General features: G+C 48.6%; 1 protein-coding gene across 1 annotated transcript in view; it reads right to left on the reverse strand.

Moving 5' to 3' along the window:
* The window catches only part of TNS3 (tensin 3), a 321347-nt gene that overhangs the window by 16471 nt on the left and 292965 nt on the right, over positions 1 to 11911 (reverse strand). Inside the window, exons 22-26 of the mRNA XM_011946796.1 lie at positions 10116 to 10750; positions 9352 to 9438; positions 4310 to 4441; positions 892 to 987; positions 8 to 85 (exon numbers count right to left, since the gene is read on the reverse strand). Coding sequence (XP_011802186.1) covers positions 8 to 85; positions 892 to 987; positions 4310 to 4441; positions 9352 to 9438; positions 10116 to 10750 — 1028 coding nt within the window. The remainder of the gene's footprint in view (positions 1 to 7; positions 86 to 891; positions 988 to 4309; positions 4442 to 9351; positions 9439 to 10115; positions 10751 to 11911) is intronic.

Below are 11911 nucleotides of genomic sequence, written 5' to 3' on the forward strand. Positions count from 1 at the left end.
CCCTTACCTCTCTCTGGGATAAGGAGCTTGCACGGCAAGGCCAAGGGCGTGATGGAATGCTGGCACACCAAGGCTGTCAGGCTCCCTGCAAAGTGGACAGAGAGCAAACAAGAGTCAACAACCACTGTAGGTGTTGTGTGCTCAGCCAATTTATTAGCTGGAATGAAACGGATGCAAAGGCTGAGTCCTTATCTTTTCAACAGCTGGTATGTTAGATTAGCGTGCAGCTTTGTGCAAAACTTCAAAGAAGTAACAAGTTCCACAAGATAGCTGAGAGGTAAGTAAAGTGAACTGTTGATTATTCTTATCATAGACACATCATTACCAAATTATAAAGACTAAAGCATACAGTTTGCTGGATCTTGAATCAAGCCACCTCCAACTTTAACCTTATATATTGCCCCTGTGCAATGCTTCTTAACAAAGCTCTAAAAATGATGATGCCTAAGGCTGCACTATGCTTTGTGTGGCTGGCTCAAGTCATCTTTCCAGCAAGCTCGTGAGGTAGGGAAGGCTCCCAATTTGCAGGGATGGGAGGGTGCTCTGTTGGGAGCTCTGTGCTGTTCCTTGTGCTGTGGGATAGGGTGACGCTGGAGCTCCAACCTTCTCAGGATCTGCTTGCCAACTAGGACAGAATCTTATTGATGTCTGTAATTGCTACTTCTGGTATGTTGCTTTTCATTTGTTTGGTTTTGACGAAACTTTTAAGAACAATTTCAAATCTAGTTTATCTTAAAGATAATAATTCAGATTAGCGGGATTTCAGAACTGGGGACTGAAATATGAATAAACCATCACAAGAGTGATGGTACCAAATCTCAGGTAGGTGAGCAGAGAGAATCCAGGCCTCATGAGTTCAGAACATTGACAGCAACCTCTCAAGCAACTCACCGAAATATGGTTCATTCGAGCACCCTTTCAACCGCACTCCCTTCGGGGTACACTCGATCAAAAAGTGCCTGACGAGTTCATTGGCCAAATCTCCAGCTGTGACAAGAAATGTAAAGAAAGAAGCATTTTTTGAAAAGGGGAGCATGGGAGAATTCAATAGACAGAACATAAAAGCCAGGAGCTACAGTTGAAAAGTTTCTTCTCTGAATACGAGTCGAGCCACTGCAGAAGAGGCTGCCAAGAACCATCTTCATCCTAGGAATGGTAGCCGGGCTGCAGGACGACCGATGAGCACAGGCTAGGCCAGCTACAGGGTGGGAACACTCGCAGTGACAGTGTAGGGGCTGGAGAGGTACCTTGGGAAAGGCCCTCAAACATTCAGCAAGAATCCCCAATGAAGGGAATGAGTTTGCAGCTAAGAAAGAGGATCATGAATCTCCAGTTGAATCCCCTCCCAAAGAGGAAAGGCGAGAAAGGCTCAGACACAAAATGATACCTAGAATGAATCGCTAAAAAGAGCTGGAAGGAGGTCAGTCTTCCGGGTGGGATTTAACCAGGAACCTGGATCTGCAAAACCTTCCAGAAAGCAAGCACTCAGCTGCACAGGAGCAGCACTCTACCACATTGCTATTAATAGTAAACAGTACATCTGCTTCAGGCCAGCCCATGAGTCCAAAGAGAAAACACATCATAAAAAGCCACTGGATGGCGAAACTGTCTGAGAGTGGAAAAGTACAAACAGCATAACCAAAACAACAAGAAGTCGCTGCCCTATGCTAATGAGTCCAACAGACCTTCACAGTGTGCTGTATTTCTGTGCTCCAGTGCTTCCTTCATCACCCTCCATTGGGGCATGTCTGCCTAAACTTCTAATATTTCTGATGTTAGAAACCTCCTGGCAGCAGGACCCACTGGAGTTGGGCTTGATCCCCAGTGCCTTGCCCACAGCAGGCTTCCAAAAGATGTTTATAAACATGACAAACATCACTGTGTCAGCATTTCACAAGGGCAGTAAAGTTTGCAGAAAAGGAAATGATCAGATTCCATAAAAGGCTGTGTTGAATTAAACCGGGATAAGAACATACTGCCATTCAGTTGTGGGAGGAAAATGATGCCTGGCTTCCAAACTGAAAGTCCCTTTGGGTTCATCCCACACCAAGAGTGGATCTGGATGCCACTCATGAGAAATGGCTAGTGGAAAAGTCCTTCTAGCCAGGGCTCTCTGGAGAACGGCATCCAGAACGTCCCCATCTGTCCCATCTCCAGTTTACTGGAAGTGGTATGGTGAATGGCTGTGGCTCTTTATGAGCTGGTAAGCTCTTTGCTCAAATCTGTCCTTGAATTGTGAAATCTCAATGTCAAATCCAGGGGCAGGGTGAAGACACAGCAGCCAGATAAGATTTCACCCAGAGGCCACCAACCATGCTGGGTTTCCTGAAGTCTGCTATTCTAATATCCCCTATTTTGTTCCCTTCATCTTCAGATTGAGTCCAAAATCTGTCAGAGAGGCAGGATGCACACACAGAGGTAAGAATAGTTATACCTTCTCATCTAGACTCCAAAAAGACAATGCATGCAGAAATGTTATTTGTCCTGCTTTAAAACTTCACACGGAAACCAAGGAGCCAAGTAAAATCATCCATCATTCCTGCTCTCCCAATAATCTCTCATCTCTGCAGACTTGCCAGATGCTCTTGGTCCTGCGACCCTTTTTCCTGCCATCATTATTCAGTTTGCTTCCAAATAAGGCTTGAACAGTCCTCAACAATCAGGTCTAATTCAGCTCTCCAGTTACAAAAGCCCTTATTTCCACTCAGAAGTAGCATCCTGTTAGGCTTCTTATGCTGGAATTCTGGATGCTAGAAGATCCTACTTTTCAAGAATTACCTGTTCTTTCTCCCCTACACAATGCCTTCTCTCCACGTTGCTCAAGACAGTCAGTATCCACAGGCTTCAGGACTGAGCTTTGACTGAGCCCCGGGTCCTTCCCAGACTCACTCCCCACCCCTTCCACTCTCACACCATTACCTGTGCCAAAATGAACCCATCTATGTTCCCTGGAAACGCTACAGCCCTGCCTGAGGCTGGACCTCCTGGCAGCCAAATCATACATTCCACAGGGTGTAACTCCAAGGCGATTTTCTCCAGGAAGCATGAAGCAGAGGTTTCATCCAAGGATTTGGAAAAATCTTCTCGGGTGTTAGGCACAGAGCATGAGTGAACCAGGTGGGTGCTTACTTTTCTGCAAACACAGGGAGTTTAAAATCCGAGCTGCTTCTGATTTCCCCACTCCTAGTGAGTCAAGTTCCCCTTACAGGGAACCAAAAACCTGCAATGTTCCCTCAGCCCACAATTTCCATTTGGGGAGACAGACAGAGTGAAAGAATAGCTTCCCCTTCCTTAGAGTCTGCAGCATGGTAGCACACAAAGATGAGTGTAATGGGGCAAAATGGGCAGGGGGAGAAAAAAGGAAAAAAAAAAAAAGAATAAACTGAAAATTAAGTGTCCACCAACAATAGAATGGATCAATTGGTTGCAGGATTTTCATAAGATAGAAAGCCATGAACTTCCAAAGAGAACACCAGCTACAAGCAACCTTAGAAATATGATTGGTGGATGCTGGTGAGGTTGTGGAGAAAAAGGAATGCTTTTGCACTGTTGGTGAGAGTGTAAAATAGTTCAACCATTGTGGTAGACAGCGTGGCGATTCCTCAAAGACCTAGAGGCAGTAATACCATTGACCCAGCAATCCCATTACTGGGTATTATACCCAAAGGAATAGAAATCCTTCTATTACAGTCATTGGTGCAAAAGTCATTATGGTTTTTGCCATGACTTTTAATGCAAAAAGGATTCAGGCAGGCATACTCCTTTACCTGCATTAGAGATCTCTCATGAGTCTAGGCTTATTCTAGTATCACTTTTAATCCATCTAAAAATACCCTACTGGGTATAGATACACTTTTTCAGATACACTATTCTTGTATACAAGAATAGTGCTCATTGTATGCTAGTTTTCACAAAAAAAATGTGTATTTGCCTGCATTTGGACAGGTAATCAGTGAAGACACACACGAATCTACTCCAGATGGTTGCCCAAAGGAGGTGAGAGGGTAGTGAGGGAGGTGGAGCCGAAATGGAAGCAAAACGGGCTTAGTGGATGCCTTACCCTATGGTTCTAATTTTTGAACAATAATATGGATTACCTATTTAAAACAAAAGAAAATAAAAGTAACAAATTAATGTTCTTTCTTAAATAAGGTGAATACTTTGTAAAATATACCTGAAAAAAATAAATACTAAGAAAAAAATTTGTGGGTATTGTTAAAGTCATCTTCTATCTTATTAGCCTAATAATAAACCAACAGAGCTTCTCTGTGGATCAGCTGAACAGATCAATAGGGAGTGGTAACCTTACCTTTCTTGTTGAGCTGCAGGACTGAAGGTGGGGGTGTGGCCACCTTCATGGCCAGGCCATAGGCCCCTCGGAAGGAATGGCTGTCTCGAACGATGAATGAGCCTGGCTCCTTATCCTTCAACATGGCGATAGCTGGAGAAAGGAAGGAGAAAGACACGAATGTCTGCCGGGTGGACAAAGGTCTATGTCCACTCATAACCTTGGGATAGGTCCTCTTCCTCTTACTCGTTTTGCAAACTGGGTCAGTGGGGACCTGGCTGGGATCCCCCTGCTTGGCGGGAAGAATATGTCCATGCAGTTGAGGGGCCCTCAGGGAGGTCTCTGTGGTGTCATGTATGTTTCAAGGGTGGGTCTGCCTGTTGAGGAGGCAGAAGGGACAGGAACATCCCTGTCTTTAGTTAGACTGAGGTGCCGGGCACTGTCCTGTGGGCTGCCCATGGAAAAACATAGGATTTTTGTTAATCTCACAACACCTGTGATGTCCAAATGATGGTCCCCACCTGAGAGTCCAGGAAACCTAGGCTCACGCTAAGTAAGTAACAAGACCAGGTTCATACACAAAGGGGAGAGACAGGCAGTGGGAGGGCGGCTGTTGCAGCACACCCTGCCGCTGCTTGGACATTGCATCCTGTGGCATTTTTCTTAAAGGTTTTAGAACATGGACTCTTCCAACAGCCTAACAGGAGAGAAGTTTTTTGTTTTTTTTTTTCAGACAGAGTCTTGCTCTGTTGCCCAGGCTGGAGTGCAGTGGTGTGGTCTCGGCTCACTGCAACCTCCACCTCCTGGATTCAAGCGATTCTCCTGCCTCAGCCTCCCGAGTAGCTGGGACTACAGGCGCGTGCCACTACGTCTGGCTAATTTTTTGTATTTTTAGTAGAGACAGAGTTTCACCACGTTAGCCAGGATGGTCTCGATCTCCTGACCTCGTGATCCACCCGCCTCGGCCTCCCAAAGTGTTGGGATTACAGGCGTGAGCCACTGGGCCCGGCCAGGAAAGAAGTTTCTAATTACATTTTCTGATGATAGAAAGGGCATACCCAAAATGTTACTGAAAATTTAATACAAATTCCAAGATTCACCAAGAAAGTAACAAAAACCTGGCCTGAAGGTGGCCCTCTATCCCATGGCTCCATGGCTGATGGGGCCAAATGAGCCCAGCCTGGATGGGGCTAAGGACACGTTCTCCATGTGCCCGCCAATCCAGGGCCTCGCACGGTGGTCACCCAGGTTCCCTGGTGAGGCTGGTAGGCATTCAGCTAATCATAATCATTGCTTCAAAAAATCTCTCCCCTTAATGGCCCAAATCTGGCATTTCCCACTTCATGACATAGGAAGAAGAGGGAGTAGGTTAGGGTAACCTCAACTTGATGCTGCTCAGACAGGCCAGAGTGTTCCCTGATAGCTAGACTGTATCTCAGAATTTCTTTTCTAGGCATTTACTCTTTATTTTACAAAAGGGGGAAAACTGGGGATTTAGAGTACAAGATTATACATAATTACAGCCATGGAAATGCCATCTTCCTGGAATGCCAAAGGCACTGTCTGGAAGCGATCAGGGCACAGAACATGAACCAATAAGTGGTGAGATGCCCCCGGCATGCCTCAGTAAATACCTCCATGGCGCACTCCCACAGAGGCCCTTCACGTGCCCCCAGGCCTGCCCGGACCCACAGCCAGGGCATCTGTCTGGCCGTAGGATGAAACAAATGGTTTCTTTTACACATTTGTCAATGCTCTGCACTGTGGCCCTGTGTACAGGATGAGGTCACAGGGGAGGGGCTCAACATGCCCCTGGGGATGAAGCAGGAGCTTCTAAACTGCACGCAGGGGGACGGATGGGCAGGAAAACACGGGCAGGCTCACCGTGCATGCCCGAGACTGCTGGTAGCTCCAGCCAGGCCTGCAGCCGCCCATGCAAGGGACCCAGGGCTGGGAGGGGGGCCCCTCCTGGAGCAGGGCACAGGTCATGGGAATAAACCCTGAATTCTGGTGCACGTTTTCTCACAGCATAGTCTATGAACTTGAGGGCTAAACGTGCATTACTTTTTTTCAATTTTTAATTTTTATTTTTTTGAGACAGGCTCTCACGCTCTGTTGCCCAAACTGAAGTGCAGTGACGCAATCATAGCTCACTGCAGCCTCAACCTCCTGGGCTCAAGCGATCCTCCCACCTCAGCTTCCTGAGTAGCTGGGACTACAAGTGTGCACCACCATATCCAGCTAATTTTTTTAGATTTTTGGTAGAGACGGTCTCATTATGAACTCCAGGGCTCAAGTGATCCTCCCACCTCAGCCTCCCTAAGTGCTGGGATTACAGGAGTGAGTCACTGCGCTAGGCCTACTTTTTTTGTTTTTCCTAAGTAGGACAAAAAATTGTTTGCATTTTGTTTCAACTGTGATATATCTTAGAGCTTTTCTTTTTGTAAGTCATGGTTTTACTTCCCTGTGGTAAATAAAGTGTAGAAGCCTCACAGGACTGAGACTCTAGGCACATGTGGATGGCAGTGGAGGGAACACAGGCTTTGCTCCGCCCAGTTCTCCCCAGGCCGGGAGGGAAGCCCCAGCTGCCAGGCTGCAAGAGTGCGAAGGGGCTGTGCTCTCCTGCGCAGGCAATGGGAATAAGAGGAGAATTTTAGATCCGTTTTTTTTCCAAACGAAAGTGGGCTGAGGAGCCTGGTGTGCTGAAGTTGTAAAAATGAGCGTCCACACACTACACACGGCAGCCGCGCGCTCCACCCTGGTACTGGCAGTTGGGGGTGGGGAGAGGGGAGGCAAGCGAGTCTATTCTCACCATCTCACGGTGTCTCATCCTGCAACGAGTAATTTCACAGCATCTGGAGAAGCAACACCCCAGAAGTACAACTGGGATGGTAGTACTTAATTCTGATTTTCCATTAAGGTCCTCTTTTCCTCCTGAGGTATTTTTATGTTAGCTTTAGGAAACCTTAAGGAATTAAGTATGTGACAAACTGCACTCCCAAAGAGGCTATCTGGGTGTTTTTTTCCCTCCTGCATCACCCTGAAATGTCATTGCAGCTTTTCTAGAAAAAGGCACATCTGACAGTTAAAACCCAAATAAATGCCACCCATGGGCAGCCTTCTGCTGTTTGGAGACTGACACAGGCAGTAGAAGGTTCGTCTGCACAGGTCTCTTCTATACAAAATATGTAGAAAATGGAGGTTATCCTTTTAGAGCACAGCTGGAAAAACTAACACTCAATGCACATGTTGGCCATCCTGAGATGGGGTCCTCCCAGCAAACCTTCTACAATGTGTGCTGAAGACCAGGCACATGCCAACAGCAGCCCCTACACGTACTGCACATCCACATCCACTTATCCTGCATCTACCAGGCGCCAGCAAGGGCAGGTACCTTCCACATGGCACCGCTCACAGCAACCCCCCACGGCAGGCTCGAACCTCGCTACCCTGCTGAGTTAAGCCAGCAGTGCACTCCAACCCAAATCTGTTTGTTTCAGATCCCTCTGCTACAATGACATTGCACGATGAGAGAAGGGGGCATCCAGCCCCACACATCGCCCTGCTCTAGAGATGGCGCCAATAGAGTGGAAAGGTCTGTGCAGAACCTCCTAGGACATGGTGCTGGATAGGCACCTCTGAGTCTGGCCAGCTGGAGGAGGTGCCGAGGCACTGGGGGCCACAGTTGTCGGGATTCTTGAGACACAAGCAGGGCCTTGGTGGTGGCAACAGGCATGCAGCATCTGCCGCAGAGGGGCCCTCGGCCATGGTGGGCAGCATTTCACAAAGGCCAATTCAGGGAAATGAAGGTCTTTCCAGGCCACGGGCTTTTTTTCTCTCTCTTCCACTTAAAATGACAATCGCTTCTTTGAGATCATAAGAGATGCACATTCTTACTATTTCTATCATCTACATAACTGAATAGCAGAATTTCAGTAGAGAGCTGGACAGTGCTATTTTTCTGCCACTCAACTACTCATCTCTAGGCATTCCTGAGGCATCTTCATAAGGAGAGAGCTTTATTTTCTTCTGAAGTTGAGATAAAGAGGCACAGAGGAGCCAAGTGGGTCTCCTGCTGACTGCGGGCAGCTTGTCATTTCTCACCACCTTAAACCAACCCATTCCCTCTCTCACTCCAGCCGCCACCAGGAGGCCACTGGGATTCACTTTGGTTCCTAGGAATCCTGACTCTGTCTTCCAGGCACTGGAGCCATGGCCCTGCCCTGCCGTGCCAGTCACACACCATCTCTTCCGAGGTATATCCAAACTCTATGCACTGCCAAAATGAGGTCTCCAGAGGAAGGTACGCTCAGCTGAGACATACATCCATTCCACAGCCAAGGGAAGCACCTTGTGAATTCTGCTCATTGCCCAGGGGCTGCCTCCAAGGAAGACTGCCCAGAAGAGCTTGCTAACCTTCCTCTCCCACATCTCTTCTATTCATGCTCTGGTAAAAAGTAATGCTCAAAACATTCAAATATTCACTGCTCAAACATTAACATTAATGATTTCAAATTTAAAAAAAAATGCCTGACACTATAACAAGCAGAGAGATGCTCTGCCTGGTTTGTGTGTGAGGCACACGGTTAAATCCACAACCAGGTCTCATTATTAAGTGCTTATATAGGTGTTCACGAACACACAGAGTCCCTCACTTCTCAGAGCAGAGTGTCTCTCCTGCTTCCTCACCCTGTCCTCTGTGGTTTCATGGAGATGCAGGAGAGTGTGTCTCCTTCTTACAGTCAGCAGTTATGGGCTGGCATCACTGGTAAGCCACTGGCTGGTGCAAGCAGCCAGAAATTACACCCTACACGCTGGAATGCTCGTGGCTGGGGCCCATTCCTTACCAACTCTCTCATTAGTAGTGAGTGTTTCCCTATAAAAACGTAAAGTTTGTAGCATTTCCCCAGGAGGCATGGAATAATGTGTGGGCCCTGCTCGAACTCAATCCATAACAAGGCCACGGCTGCCTGATGTTCCCACTGCGGGGCCCATCGTCACACAAGGCAGTGAAGCAGGCAGGATGGCAGATGCCCAGGGAGGCCCTCATCCTCCCCACGTACCTTGTTCTCTTGAAATATCCGCCTTATACCAGAACTTGGAAGTGTCTTGAACAAATTTCACAATCACAAGTTTATCACCTGGACTATCTGTAAAGCAAAATTTAAAAACAGTGACCATGATGGACACTTTTCTTCTTGCAACCTCTCATCTGCTGTGATCCCAGAAGTCCAAATCGCATGCCAAGGGCAAGCAAGCGAGGGATGTTCTAAGGAAAGGGAACCCTGCCTTTGAAATGACTGAGATGGACGAGGCAGTGACAGCTTTATAACACAAAACAAAACAACAGGATGCTTGGATTGGGCCTTTGCAATACATTTTTAAGAATACATAGGAAGGTAGCAAGGAAACAGAGGGCAAAGTTGGTGTTGTTTAACCCATAGACCACATTGCTTCTTATACACTTGAAATATTTCATAATTGCGTTTTGGATGAATTCATTTAATTTGACAAGGAATTTGTTATTTACAAAAAGCCATGTTCCCAAGTGAAACGGAAAATAGAACCACTGCAGCTGTCTGCACTTTCTACAACTGGAAGGAATCCAAGGTAGCCAAACACAGAAGCCAAGAAGAGTGAATGAGAAGCCTGGGCCAGTGCTTGGCTTTGGACCAGGAAAATGGAAAAGTACCTCAACGGCTCTGGATTTTCCCTCCAGGTGCCTGGCCCAGCACTAGAGATGTGCCAGCTCAGCTGCAGGTCTGAACCCTTCCCTTCCTGAGTGAATGGACAGAGGGGCCCTCCCACCCGCTGGAAGCACACCTACCTGGCAGAGGTGAGGCCACCTCTGAGGCCTTGGAAAAGTCCGGAAGGACATTTGGGAAGGGGATACTGATGGTGCTTCCGCTGTGCGGGCTGGAGAAGCCACTGGAGGAAGGGGAGACTGAGCCCAAAGAACGATCCCCCTCCGAGGCCCGCTTCTTCTCAGGGAGGGGCGGCTGCCCAGGCAGGGTCACGCCCTGGCCCTGCAGACCTGGACTGTGGTGGCTGCTGTGTCCAGGCGCCACTGTGAGAAAGTTGTGGGACAGGAAGCCATTGTCGGCAGCCCCTGTAGCTGTCAGTGGGATGCCGGGGGTCGGTGACGCTCTGTGAGAATTGGCCAGCAAGGCCCCCAGGTCCTCCTCGGGCGGAAGGCCGCTTCCCACTGGGGCGGTGCCGAAGCCCAGGAAGGTCTGGCTGCTGGGGGGCGCCAGGGAGTCCGGTGGCTCTGCTAGGGACAGCTCATGGCTGTGGAAAGAAGCCTGGAGCTCTGACGGCGGGAAGCAGGACAGCACTGGGGAGTCCTTCCTGGTACCGGATAACTCAGCACTGAGGGGACTTCCGGTGGGCCGGCCGCTCCCCAGCAGGGAGACCGTGGGCTTGGGGCTGCTCTCCACCCACTGGCGTTCTGCAGAAGAGGAACTGTCCAAAAGACAAGCCGACCAAGACAGCACGTAAGGTACAAAGAGACACGTGAAGACCAGCAAGCATCACCCACATGGGAAGACAGGGATGGGGAAGTGGGTGCTGAGGCCCTCCAGGCAGCACAGGAGGGATTTTCCACACTATGTACACTAAGGCCCTCTCTGAGCTCATGCTGCCTGCCTTTCAAGCCCCCACTTCATGCCTGGATGCTGCAGCCCGCATGAGGTCACCCAGGGGAGCCGCCCCACGAAGGCCTCCACATGCGCAGATGCTGCTCCCTCGGCCCCTGCGCCTTCCCTCCTGCGCCTTCCCTCCTGCATCTTCACCGGGTCAAGGCCCTTTCTTCCTTTAACATGCAGCTCAGCTGCGTACCCATTGGGAAGCCTTTTCCCAGCCCTTGCCCAGCACCTACGGCCACATACACATGTGCCCTCGGGAGTAGAAATGCCCTCCTGTCTTGTCCCACAGCACTAGGCAGGGATGCCACCCACATTCATCCCCTGCGGGGGGGCCACTGGTTCACTGCAGGTCTCCTCCTCACAGCATGATCCTTCTGCCCTATGTCCTTTATCTGCCAGACACACCATCAGTCCTCAATCCATGCTTGCTAGATGAACCAACTGATTAATGGATACGACAAAGACTACTGGAAATTACCACCCACTTACGAGTATGGAAAGACAGCTAAAACCACACCACATGACACACATATTTCACTAACAATGGAACACTCATGGGTACAGAATCTATGTGTAATGTCCTTAGATGAGGGCTCCTCTTTTATTTTAAGGAGAAAGGAGGTAGAATTTTAAAAGTTAAATAGGGAGCTACGTGTCCATACAACAAAGCATAAAGAAACTTATTCCTATTCTGAGCAAGAGGAATGGTCTCACATATGAATTTCCTCAGGGGCAGTATCTTTCTGAAGCAGAAATAGGCCATTTTTCCCTGTTAATACCCAACCCCTCCCACCCCCCGGTCTTTCTGTTAACCAGAATCCTTCTAAGACTGATTTTTCCTCTATTTCCTGTATGTCCCTGTATTTTTTCATATGTCACCACACAGCCCTGGTCCCCTGCCCTGCCCCATCTTCAGGCCAATCCCTGCCTGGTCTAGCTTCAGCTTCTCTGAAGAGCAAGCCCCCACTGGTCCCACACG

Source organism: Colobus angolensis, unplaced genomic scaffold, assembly GCF_000951035.1.
Source record: "Colobus angolensis palliatus isolate OR3802 unplaced genomic scaffold, Cang.pa_1.0 Scaffold253, whole genome shotgun sequence".
Classification (NCBI taxonomy): domain Eukaryota; kingdom Metazoa; phylum Chordata; class Mammalia; order Primates; family Cercopithecidae; genus Colobus; species Colobus angolensis.